Genomic DNA, 12,009 nt, shown 5'->3' with positions numbered 1-12,009 from the left:
TCAGTGGCAACTCCAATCTTGCTTCTCTCGGGAGCATGGTCGACTGCTCCACCCAAACCTCAGATCCCCTTCACCTGATGGCCTGGAAACTCCATGGCTAAATCCTGGAGAGCAGGCTTGCTCAGAGCAGTTTTATCAGGTCCTATTAGGTTGTAGGAAGCCCTCCACCAGGGTTACTTACCTCTCAAAGTGGAAGCGGTTCTTGTCTGAGTGTCCCAACGCAGAGTCTTGCCTACGCGTTCATCAGCACAGGAAATACTCAAGTATTTGTTACACCTGGAGCAGCAAGGATTAGCTATCTCCTCAGTCCAGCTTCACCTCTCAGCAATATTGGCTTTCCACCCTTGGGTGGATAAGCAGTCCATTTTTTCATGAGATGTCTATCTAGTTCCTCAAAGGCCCAGAAGGATTATAGCCCCAAGTGTGTGAGCCAGTTCCTCCCTGGGACCTGTACCTGGAGTTATCAAAGCTTATAGGACGCCCATTTGAAGTGTTGGCAACGTGCTCCTTATTATACCTCTCTTGGAAGGTGGCTTTCTTCATGGCCCTCACTTCGGCCAGAAGGGTCTCAGAGATCTGTGTCCTCACATTGGAAGGATAAGGTGCAGTTATGTCCTGACCCTAGTTTCCTCCCGAAGGTGGGTTCTCAGTTTCATAGCAATTAGACAATCTTCCTTCTTGTTTTCTACCTGAAGCCATATGCAAATAGGGAAGCGCCACATTGCATGTCGGACAAGCCCTAGCTTTGTACAGAGAAACTATTCTGTAAATCCACCCAACTGTATAGTGGTAGCTGACAGGATGAAGGGTCTCCCCATCTCTAGTCAGAGAATTTCATCCTGGATCACATCATGCATTTGTACATGTTATGATCATGTGTGTGTTCCGCCACTAACTAACCTGACTCCACGTTTCATGAGGTCACAAGTTTCGGCGGCGGCATTACTAGCGCAAATGCTATTCAGGACATTTGCAGAGCAGCGACTTGTTCATTGGTGCACGTGTTCTCTTCCCATTACGCCATCACTCAACAGTCCAAGGACAGTGTCAAATTTGGTTGAGCTGTTTTGCAGTTGGCCTGTCTATCCCACCACCTATGCAACTGCTTGAGAGTCCCTTACAGTGGAATGCACATGTGCAATCAATCACTCAAAAAAGAAAAATGGTAACCTTCTGTAAGTGTTTTTCTTTGAGAGTTGTTGCATGTGTCCATTCCATGACCCTCTCTCCTCCCATTCTACATTGGAGTTGGCCAGAAAGAAGAAACAGGGGGCACGGGGTCAGCTGGGCACTTTATACCGGTGCTATGAGCGTACGGCACCAGAGGGTGCTATAGGCGCCCCAGCGTGTACCATTGAGGGAAAAATTTTCAGCAACTGTGTTCGGGGAGTGTACGCACCAAGAGTGGAAAGGACGTGTGTAACACATCACAAAGAACAACAATTAAGGAAGGTTAGTAACTGTGTTTTCTGTTCCTGGAAAGCTTTTTATACATGTCTTGGTTGCTCAGCTCCAGCTGTGAAACGCTGTTGTCCAGAGCAATTGGGCTCCACTGTTGGGTGATCTACAGTGGATGCTATACTTGCTCTTTGTCTTTTATCTGAGATCCATCACAAATTCCATCATCCTTTGACAGCAACATATGTAGATCTAAAGGCAGCCTTCAGTTTTGTCCATAGAGCTGCTTGTGAAAGGATCTATGAGGCATTCCCGACATCCTCTTGAGGTTAATTCAAGATCTGAGTAATGACTCGGGCACAGGTGCAATGGGGGACGCATAGGTCTGACAGGTTTTGCACTAGATCTGGGTTGAAGCAGGGATGTGCCCTGGTCTCAGCCCTATTCTGCAATGCAATGGATTGGCTCCTTGAACATATCTTTGCCAGTACTGGTAAAACTGTCAGTTCAACTCCTTTTACTAACCTGGATTATGCAGCTGATGTTGTTTTCTTTGGCCAGGATGCAGACGACCAGCTTCCAGCATTGGAAGCTGCCCTTGGTCTAAGGGTTTCTTGGGCAAAAACAAAAATCCAGTGTCGGCACAAAAGTTGTGATACAACACATCTGTGCTGCTGGACAAACTGTGAAAGTAGTGGATGATTTCGTCTGTGTAGACAGTAAATTGTTATTAAATGGGCACAGCTAGCCAGACCTTCTAAGGAGAATTGGTTTAGCAGCCTCTGTCATGAAGGACCTGCATAGGGTCTGGAGCCAGAAGAAGGTGAAATTATAAATCAAAGTATGGATTTGTCAAACCTGTGTGCATCTAATCTTCTTATACGGATCTGAAACATGGACATTGCTTAAACAAGACAGCAGGAGACTGGAAACATTTCATATACAGTAAAAGCTGTTTTATCTAGCATGTTGTAGAGGAATGGGGGGTGCCAGTAAGTGAAAAATGTGGGTTAACTAAGAGGGAGGGAGTTTGGGTGGGGGTGCGGGAGAGGGTGCAGGGCATGGACTCTGGGAGGGAATTTGGGTGCAGGGCACGGGAGGAGGTTCCGAGTACCGGATCCAGAGGGTACTCACCTCGGATGGCTTCCCACAAGCAGTGACCTGTCTTGGCTGCTCCTAGGCGGAGGTGTGGCAGGCAGCTCTGCGCGCTGCCTCCGCAACTCCCATTGGCCAAGAACAGTGGCCAGTGGGAGCTGCAGGGGCGGCACCTGCAGGTGGAGGCAGCGCACAGGGCAGCCTGCCACACCTACACCTGGGAGCAGCTGGGACAGGTAGCCGCTTGCGGGAAAACGCCTGAGGTGAGCGGCCCCAGATCCAGCACCCTGTCCTGCGCCCCAAGCCCCCTCCTGAACCCAAACTCCCTGTCAGAGCCCGCGCTCCACATCCCCTCCCACATGCCAACCCCCTACCATTCCCGCACCAACCGAACTGTAAACTGGACTTTCACTGAAGATCAGAAATGCTGGTTTATATAGCATTCCGGTTGGTGAAGTGCTGGATAAATCAGCTTTTACTGTACATTGCTAGTGGTGACTGCTGAGCATAACATGGTTTGATTATATCTGTAATAGGGATGTATTATTGAGAACTGGCCATAAAAGGATTGAAGTCCTCATTGGTTACTACCAGTTAACATTTTCCAGTCGTATAGCCTGTTTCCGAGATGAAGTCTCCATATATCAAGCCCTGCAGATCAGACTTGAGGTCAGGAGATGAGATTACTTGGCCATGCACTGCCAGTGGCTGTGTGGTTGTCCATGATTAACCTGGCGGTATTAGATTAGTAATTACCCTCTAGAGCTTTTAGACACTTGGTATGAAGCCGTATAATCTGACCACCGACATTGTTCGCTACAGACCCTTGTTATCTAAGAGTGATGATGGAAGTGGTGTTGTCGAGGCCAATGATATGCAACAGTGAAATATAATAACTAGGTTGTGGCTCCGCTAGATCCAATCGGAGTAATTTAGGCCTAATTTGGAGTTTGACAAGGAGCTGACTGTAGATACAAAGCTGCCTGCAGAATTTTGTTCAGGTTTATGCATTATTAACTTAACTCCTGTTCCAGGACCACAGTCTTCCTTTGCTTATATTTGTGTAACATTTTGATGGCATGCCATTGCATAGGTATAACTCCTTTGAAGACAATAGCATTGCATTGGTGTAACTGGGGGAAGAATCTGGTCTTCAGTATCTGTATTACTGATATTGAGAGCTAGAAAGAACTTGATATTTAGATCAGACTGACCTTGCAAGCTGGCACTTAGAAAATCCATCTTTTTATATGTAAACTGATCAAACTTGATATGAAGTTGTTGATGCACAATAAAAATGAAACTTGAAGATATGCTAATTTTAAAGAGTGGAAGCACATTTTATATCTAATAATTCTGACATTCCTGATTCTTAAAAATTCTTCAATTCCTCCACTCATTTTTTGTGTGTGTGCTTTAAGGTCAATCAAAATTTCTTCAGTTTTTTTCCCTCAGATATCTAGATAATGGCCTCAGGTTCTGTAAATGAGTTGCCTGAAGTCTTCAGATTTTTCTTTTAAGTTTTTCATGGTCCTATGTAGGGCATCCAGGTGCTTACATTATCTTTGCTCTGCTTAATCATTCCTGCAATATTATTGAGCAGATCAGGAGAAACTGTATTCTCAGGGGCGAAAAATGTTGCTCCTCGGTACTTCTCTCCCATCCCTTGTCCCAGTGGTTCATTATGTTTCTCAGTGGCTGGCTTGCCCTCAGGCACCTTACATCCCACTCAGACAGAGTCCTTGAAACGTCATCAACCTTTTCATTCACTGATTTAAAAAAAATGATTTTTACCCCAGCAGGCGTAAAAAGTCGGTTCAGAGTAAACCTTGTTCTCTGTGCATCTGTCTGTCATGTTGTTTGGCAACCTGACCCGGTATTTTAAACAGTTATTTCTGTGTTAAATTACAGGAACCATTGGCACTAGCAAGTGGCGCTTTGCCAGATTGGTGTGAACAGTTAACTAGCAAGTGTCCATTCTTAATACCATTTGAAACTAGACAGCTGTATTTCACTTGCACAGCATTTGGAGCATCAAGGTAAGAGACATGATCATATCGGAATGAATGGATTCTGAGATGTCTTAAGTGTTTAATTAGGTTTTGCAGTGAACTTGACTTCCCCTAGCATGAAAAATCGTAGGAGTGTTTTTCTTTGCGTATTTAAGGAGTTTTTAAAATAAACTTAATTTCTAAGAAAAGGGGAAAATCTGTGAATGTTTTTAATAAGATTTTTTTGATAACTTACAGCTGTTTGTTTATGCACTGTGCCAAGGGGTTCTGGGGTGGATGGCCTTTCTGTGGTTTGATGTTCCATCGGAAACTTCATGTAGATCCTCAGCATGTCAATTTAGTTTGCATGTGTGCTGTAGCAGGCAGGTAGAGCTATAACAGCTGATGGTTTTGTTTGGGTCTCAAATCAAATAGTTTATTACTTGTTTTAATTTCAGCACAGACCACACTGGTAAGCATAGTTGTAAGAGAGAATAGACAATTAAGACACATTTGTGAGTTTAGTTTTATGTAATGAAAAGGAGAACGAAGCGTCATTGAACCGTGCTAGCAGAGACTCATTTTTAATAGTCTAGAACATTCCTAAAACTTTGTTACATTATGTGACACTTACAAACTATGTGATGGTGCAGCATGATATAAAGGTTTTATTGACATTCGTTTGGGATGATCTGCATAACTCTGTCAAAGTTGCATCAATAAAAATTGATACCCGTATACCATGCCAGTATATTACCCTCTTCTACCCCTAGCATTTCCTGTACTGAGCACAAGAAAGAGGAAAAGGGGACTTTTGGTCCGTTATATCAATTTCAGTTTATATATACACACAATATTTTTGTTCTTTAACATGCTGACATTAATCCTTCAGAGTAGTAGTGTGAAACAATGAGGCTTGACATTTTCTCTGCCTAATGAAAAAAGTTCCTTTTTTTTCTAGCTCCGCATTGCCATGAAAACTCAGAGTTTTAAAATCTTGGTATTTTTATAGAACAGTATATAACAGTGATACTCAGACTGAGGCTTGCAAGGTGCAAGTGGCTTTTTAATGTGTCTCCTCCAGCTCTTTGCAGCACATGATATTAAAACACTGATTTAATTATTAACCAGTCAGGATGTTTTTACTATATTATTAACCAGCTGTACTTGATAAAAATAATAATATTTGGTCAGTCATTTTGCTGTGAGAATAATGCCTTCATTTATCTATTAAAATATAAAAACAGAAAATGAAACAATGAATTCACACTACTGTGGCTCTTTTGGGTAATGCTGATCACTAATTTGGCTTCTGAATCACTGAGGTCTGTATCAGTGCTATATAGAAAAGCTGAATCAGGAATATCCTAGGCTTTGGGCAGGTATAATTTGAAGGGAGAAGGAGGAAACAGCTCTTCAGCTAATGAATGTGATGGCTGTTTGAATTTGCTCAGGGATTTGGAATATTGAAATACATCCTTGTTAGATGGATAAGCAGGTTTGTGATAAATTGCACTGGTTTGAGAAATTTAAACTGCACAAGCATGTGAAACATATCACATGGCTGTTATCTCTGCATTTATGTGCATGTGTTTATAATACATATAATACAAGATAAATGTTTTACAATGTTCTTTACATATAAAAGGCATCCTCCAGAGCATACTCCTGCAATTTATTTTTAGTACTTTGTATATCTTTCAACTTACAGAGGCTCTCAAAGCACTTAAAAAATATTAAACCTCTCAGTAGCCCTGTGGGATATATAGATTTATATAAAAATATATTCAGTGACTTGCCTACAGTTGAAAAGCAGCCAAGTGGGTAGATTAGGGAGTAGTTTGTTGTTGATGATGATGACAGAGAGTATGAGAGAATTAAAAACAACACCTTTGTATAGGTGTTGTTAATAGTAATTGCAGTTGTTCTTGTTTAATTGGTAAGGGCTTAAAAAACTTAACAGGGAGACCTTCCCTCTGAAATTCTAACAATTTAAGGAAATTATGGCTAAAATTACTTGATTTTTTTCTATCCTTTACACTGTTATGTTTTTACTTTTTCTTCTTTTAACTACATGTGTGAATGACAGTGTTTCAACCTTATTTTTGCTTTTTCTGGCTTGTCGATGTGTTACAGAATTGGGTTATATAACCTAAAATACTCATCTTTATGACCAGTATAGCATATTCCTATTTCACGGACATAATGTGAGTTTTAATTTAATAAGTGTCTGCTTTGAGAACTTCAGATATACAGCACTACTGTAAGTGCAAAGCATTATTTCCTTTTATTCACTCCCATTGCAGTTAGTAGGAATTATGCACTCAGGTCAAGTATTATATATCAGTGTTGTGTTTTGCTATATTATTCATTTAACACCAGAAGTTGAGGGTGATTATTAATGCAAAATGAATTATTACTTATTTGAATTTATAAAACAACAAGAGGTATGTATCTAAACAGTCCAGGTGCCTCTGAAAATGTTTAGAAATGCAACAAATCAATAAAGCACCTAGTGTTTATGGTGTAACAGCATGACTTGCACATCTGCTTATCTCAGAATTCCCATGAATGAAATATGTTAATCACTTATAATTTTAAGAAATATTTATATATTTTTTTGTTACCAGAGCAATTGTATGGCTACAGAACAGACGTGAGGCCACTGTTGAACGGACAAGGACCACAAGTACAGTGCGACGGGACGATCCAGGAGAATTCAGAGTTGGACGCCTCAAACATGAAAGAGTGAAAGTTCCACGAGGTGAATCCCTGATGGAATGGGCTGAAAATATCATGCAGATTCATGCAGACCGAAAGTCTGTTCTAGAGGTAAAACATGTCTCCCTAGCAGAGTAGTTTTAAAACACTTTTATGGAAGGCAGCTATGAATTATATAGTTAGCTGACCAACACTGAGTCTTTTCTTTTTCTACTATTTCTTTTCATTATTAACTTTCATTGTGTATTTCAGGTGGAGTTTTTAGGAGAAGAAGGAACAGGCCTGGGACCTACATTGGAGTTCTATGCACTGGTGGCAGCAGAATTTCAGAGGACAGAACTGGGAACTTGGCTTTGTGATGATGATTTTCCAGATGATGAATCACGTCAGGTATGGATCATTTTTACTTGTGGTTGTTCAGAGAAAAACAAATATTATGTGGTATTAAAAGTAGCTCTCTGGTACTCTCACTAGCTGTTGAAAGTCTTGAATCCATGTATTATAGGCAAGCCTGGTAGTACCGCTTATTATCAAGGTTTCCTGACACTTCCCATGATGACAGTACTCTGTTGGGGTTTTTTTTTGTTGCTAATAACTATGCCAAACTTTAACCATATAGGTCGAAATTTTCTATGCCGGGGTCTACCTTCGATTGAATTTTTTTTTGGAAGATTTCAGCTAAAATGGCTCCGCTGTTTCAGAGAACAAAATTAAGGAAAAATACATTTTTTTTTGTCCATGTTAAGAAATTCTCAGTGTTGTTGATGAGCTCTAGCACGCCCCATTCTGGCATTTTCTAACTATTGAGTGCTTGACTTTCGTACTTTATCTTTTAATGTAGGGGTGGGTGTGTGTATAGTTACGTTGATGATCTAAGCTGAGAGAACATAGGATTCAGGTTGCTCTTCTACTTTTACTATATTTGGATTGCTACGTATTAACAAATATTACAACAACAATATTGAGTGTTATATCTACATTTGAACTGAAATGAAACATCTGAAGGTTGTTTTTTAAATGTTTTTCTTCTGAGAAGGTAAATAATAGACTAATATAAACACAGTGTATATATTTAAACTCATCTAGCACAAAGCTACCATTTCTCCCCTTTTTCCTTAAATCCAGGTTGATATTGGAGGTGGATTAAAACCCCCTGGATACTATGTACAGAGATCATGTGGACTTTTCACAGCACCGTTCCCACAAGATAGTGATGAACTTGAAAGAATAACCAAACTCTTTCATTTCCTTGGAATTTTCTTGGCTAAATGCATTCAGGATAACAGACTGGTGGATTTGCCCATTTCTAAACCTTTCTTTAAACTCATGTGTATGGGTGACATTAAAAGTAACATGAGTAAATTGATCTATGAGTCACGGGGCGATAGAGACTTGCACTGCACTGAAAGTCAATCGGAGGCTTCTACAGAAGAGGGACATGATTCACTGTCAGTAGGAAGTTTTGAAGAAGACTCCAAGTCCGAATTTATCCTTGATCCACCGAAACCTAAACCTCCTGCTTGGTTTAATGGAATTTTAACATGGGAGGACTTTGAATTAGTAAACCCACATAGAGCCAGATTTTTAAAAGATATTAAAGACCTTGCAGTTAAAAGACGTCAAATTTTAAGTAACAAAGGTCTTTCAGAAGATGAAAAGAACACAAAACTACAGGAATTAATGCTGAAGAACCCATCAGGTTCCGGGCCTCCGCTTAGCATAGAGGATTTAGGGTAAGAGATGTCATTTTTATATTTATACATACATTTATACACACAGTTCTGCTTAGTGGAATTACTAATATCTGTATGTACATTCATAAAATAAAAAAATCAGTTTCATTTCTGAAGATTACAGTGATAAATTTATTTAAAAGTAGTGGTGCTATCACAGGTTTTCTGGCAAAACCCAGGTTGGTTAATTACATTCTGTATCCTTAAAATTCTTGCATAGTGGCAGCTTGAAAATGTTTTTTGATTACCATATTAAATGATTGCTGTGCACCATGCATTGTTTGCCATGTGGGTAGGCTGCATTTCATTGGTGGATGAAATCATAACTTTGGATACAGTTTGTGAAGCCCTTTACTAAGAAAATAAAACAGTAAATATTCTATTATATCAAGCATATATATGATGTATTTTAGAAACATCCTTTAAATGGCATTAACTGGTAATACCGTTGTTGTTGTTGTTATTTAAAAACTTTAAACCCAGTATATGCTGTTTATATTTATTTTTTTCTTTTGGAACCCAGACTCCACTGGGTTTACACTGGTTCTCTCTGATTACAAATTAGAGTGACAGCTGTGTGTGTGAAAGCAGAGTCCACAACAGTGACAAACGAGAGTCTGGAGATCTGTAGGATTGGTCTGTATTATCAGTCCATTAAGGTTCCAGTCCTGCCACAGGCACAGCGCAGGCAGATCCCTGCACTCTCACATATTCCCACTGACTTCAGAGAGGTTGCATGAGTACGTAGGGGTCCATCCACGCTGAGCCTGTTGCAGGATCAGGGCCTAAATGTCTCGTAACTTCAGTTGCTTCATGCTACCGCTAATATTATCCCTGGAAATACTGAGAATGTTTGTTCCTGTTCGTATGATTTTAAACTAAAAGATGACCTACTAAAAAAGGTTTCAAAATATAATGATCAAGATAATTTATGTTTAACTGTTTGAAACTTTAGACACTTGTCAAAGCAGAGTGGAAAAGTGGACTATGTGTAAATACACAAATCCATTGAAAAAAATCTATTTTTATCATGTCTATTGCATTGCTTTCTAATATGGTGTCAGCGTTCATGTTCTTATATAAAACGATCCACAAGCTGTTTTCGTGGTAGTAAGATGAGACACTATCCTTTTTTAGATAACAAATCTAATATTTGCTGCAAAAGCAGTCACTGATTTAAATAATCTATTAAAACCTGTCCTTATTTTGCAGTCTGAATTTCCAGTTCTGCCCATCATCCAGAGTATATGGGTTTACAGCTGTGGATCTCAAGCCAAATGGTGAAGATGAGGTTAGGAAACAAACCCCCTTACAGGATTTTAACAGTATGCCATCTCAGCAATCATTGACTCTTTTTTATATCGTGTGTATATTTTCTTTATAGATGGTAACTATGGATAATGCAGAGGAGTATGTGGAGCTAATGTTTGACTTCTGCATGCAGACGGGCATACAGAAACAGATGGATGCATTTAGAGGTAACTTAACCATAGCAGATTATGTGCGCATTTAGCTGGATATATTGGCATTCAGGATTTCCTGATTTAATGTAGTGGTATAGAATGTCACTCAAAACCACTGTTTTAAAAACAAACTGCATATGGTAAAAAAATAATTATTATGGTTCCTAACCACTACTAGTGTTAATATGTATAGTAAATGGAAATACTGACACATTTTAAACTCACTGTCATTTACTACTGTGGTGCATGCTATTGCTAGCAAATAGTTATATACACACAAATCCCAATTCTAAACCAAGCACCAACTGGTTTAAAAGAATAGATGATTTATTCAATTTAACCTAACCTAACTCTTCACCAAAAATAAAAATGAGAGTTATGGCATAGCAAACAGTTCATGCAACAGGCTGACTGTAGTGTTGACAGTTAAAGCTGCTGCCATTATTAACTTTTGCTTTAAGTGTAGTAATCCTATTTTTTCATTTGACTTAGCTAAAGAACCTTAGTTTAAAAATATTACTTCTGGTTCAATGATTAAAATGTTTAAAAACTGAAATTATTGTGGATACATTCTTGTGACTATATTTTTTTACTTGTATCTTTATAAATTAAGATGGTTTCAATCGAGTCTTCCCAATGGAGAAGCTGAGTTCCTTCAGCCATGAGGAAGTTCAGATGATTCTTTGTGGAAATCAGTCACCATCTTGGGCAGCTGAGGATATCATCAACTACACAGAACCTAAACTTGGCTACACACGAGATAGGTGCCTATTAGTCTAACCTTGTTTTTAACATCACTTAAGAAATACGTATAATGATAACATCCATATATTCCTTACATGAAGATTCTAAATTGGAGGGACTGCTGATCAGCGTGAAGACCATGTGGAACAAACATGGCAGTGGATGTAATCTTTGTATTTCTCCAATAGATAGTCTTAATTCTGGATGAGGAGTTTGAGGTGGTGGTGACAAAACAGAAAAATGAGATTGACATTCAGAAGAGTAGGTTAATAGAACCCCAATGTTGGCTTCTTGTCACAGAAACTTTTAGAGATAACATTAATTTGGTTTTATTTTTACCTATATGGTGTCTAAATAGTAATTCATTTGTGGATTGTCCTGGAATCAATTTTTATTTCTATTAAGGAAGGCTGCTAGGAAGAACCCATGCAGTTTTGTGAGCTCCCACAGGTGGTTTTGCAGGAGTAGAATACAAATTAATTTTTCTTAGGTGTATTGGTGTTATAGTACTGAAGATGCTGTGTAACGGGGGTCATCTGTATACCCATTCTCTGAGCAAGTATGAGCACCTTATTAGCATATGCTGGCTGATGCACTTCTAGTTCATTGTCAGGGTGCAGTTCGTTAACTCTGTCATTGATCTAAAGGAGGTGGGAGTCTCTCTTTGTAGGGAACCAGGGTTTAAAACAGTGATGTCTGTAGGGAAATCATGGGGGAGAAATTTTAGGCTGAGGCTTATGTTTTAGTTGTTGTTTGAGTTACCAGTAAAGTGAAAACACAGGAAGTGGGTATGTTTGAACACTGAAGGTTGAATTCTCAGTTACACAAATGCCCCTTTGCACCACTCTGGTGGTGTGAAATGAT

At 39.4% G+C, this 12,009-nt stretch overlaps 1 protein-coding gene across 10 annotated transcripts in view; it reads left to right on the top strand.

Annotated features, from left to right (window-relative positions):
• Positions 1-12,009, top strand: part of HECTD1 (HECT domain E3 ubiquitin protein ligase 1) — a 101,596-nt gene that overhangs the window by 87,141 nt on the left and 2,446 nt on the right. For all 10 annotated transcript variants that reach the window (XM_037900540.2, XM_037900541.2, XM_043548695.1 and 7 more), the window contains 7 exons: positions 4,405-4,532; positions 7,115-7,316; positions 7,458-7,595; positions 8,331-8,938; positions 10,151-10,229; positions 10,323-10,416; positions 11,015-11,165. In XM_037900540.2, coding sequence (XP_037756468.1) covers positions 4,405-4,532; positions 7,115-7,316; positions 7,458-7,595; positions 8,331-8,938; positions 10,151-10,229; positions 10,323-10,416; positions 11,015-11,165 — 1,400 coding nt within the window. The remainder of the gene's footprint in view (positions 1-4,404; positions 4,533-7,114; positions 7,317-7,457; positions 7,596-8,330; positions 8,939-10,150; positions 10,230-10,322; positions 10,417-11,014; positions 11,166-12,009) is intronic.

Source organism: Chelonia mydas, chromosome 6 (genome assembly GCF_015237465.2).
Source record: "Chelonia mydas isolate rCheMyd1 chromosome 6, rCheMyd1.pri.v2, whole genome shotgun sequence".
In the NCBI taxonomy this organism is placed as follows: domain Eukaryota; kingdom Metazoa; phylum Chordata; order Testudines; family Cheloniidae; genus Chelonia; species Chelonia mydas.
This window is presented reverse-complemented; position numbering and strand designations above follow the sequence as displayed.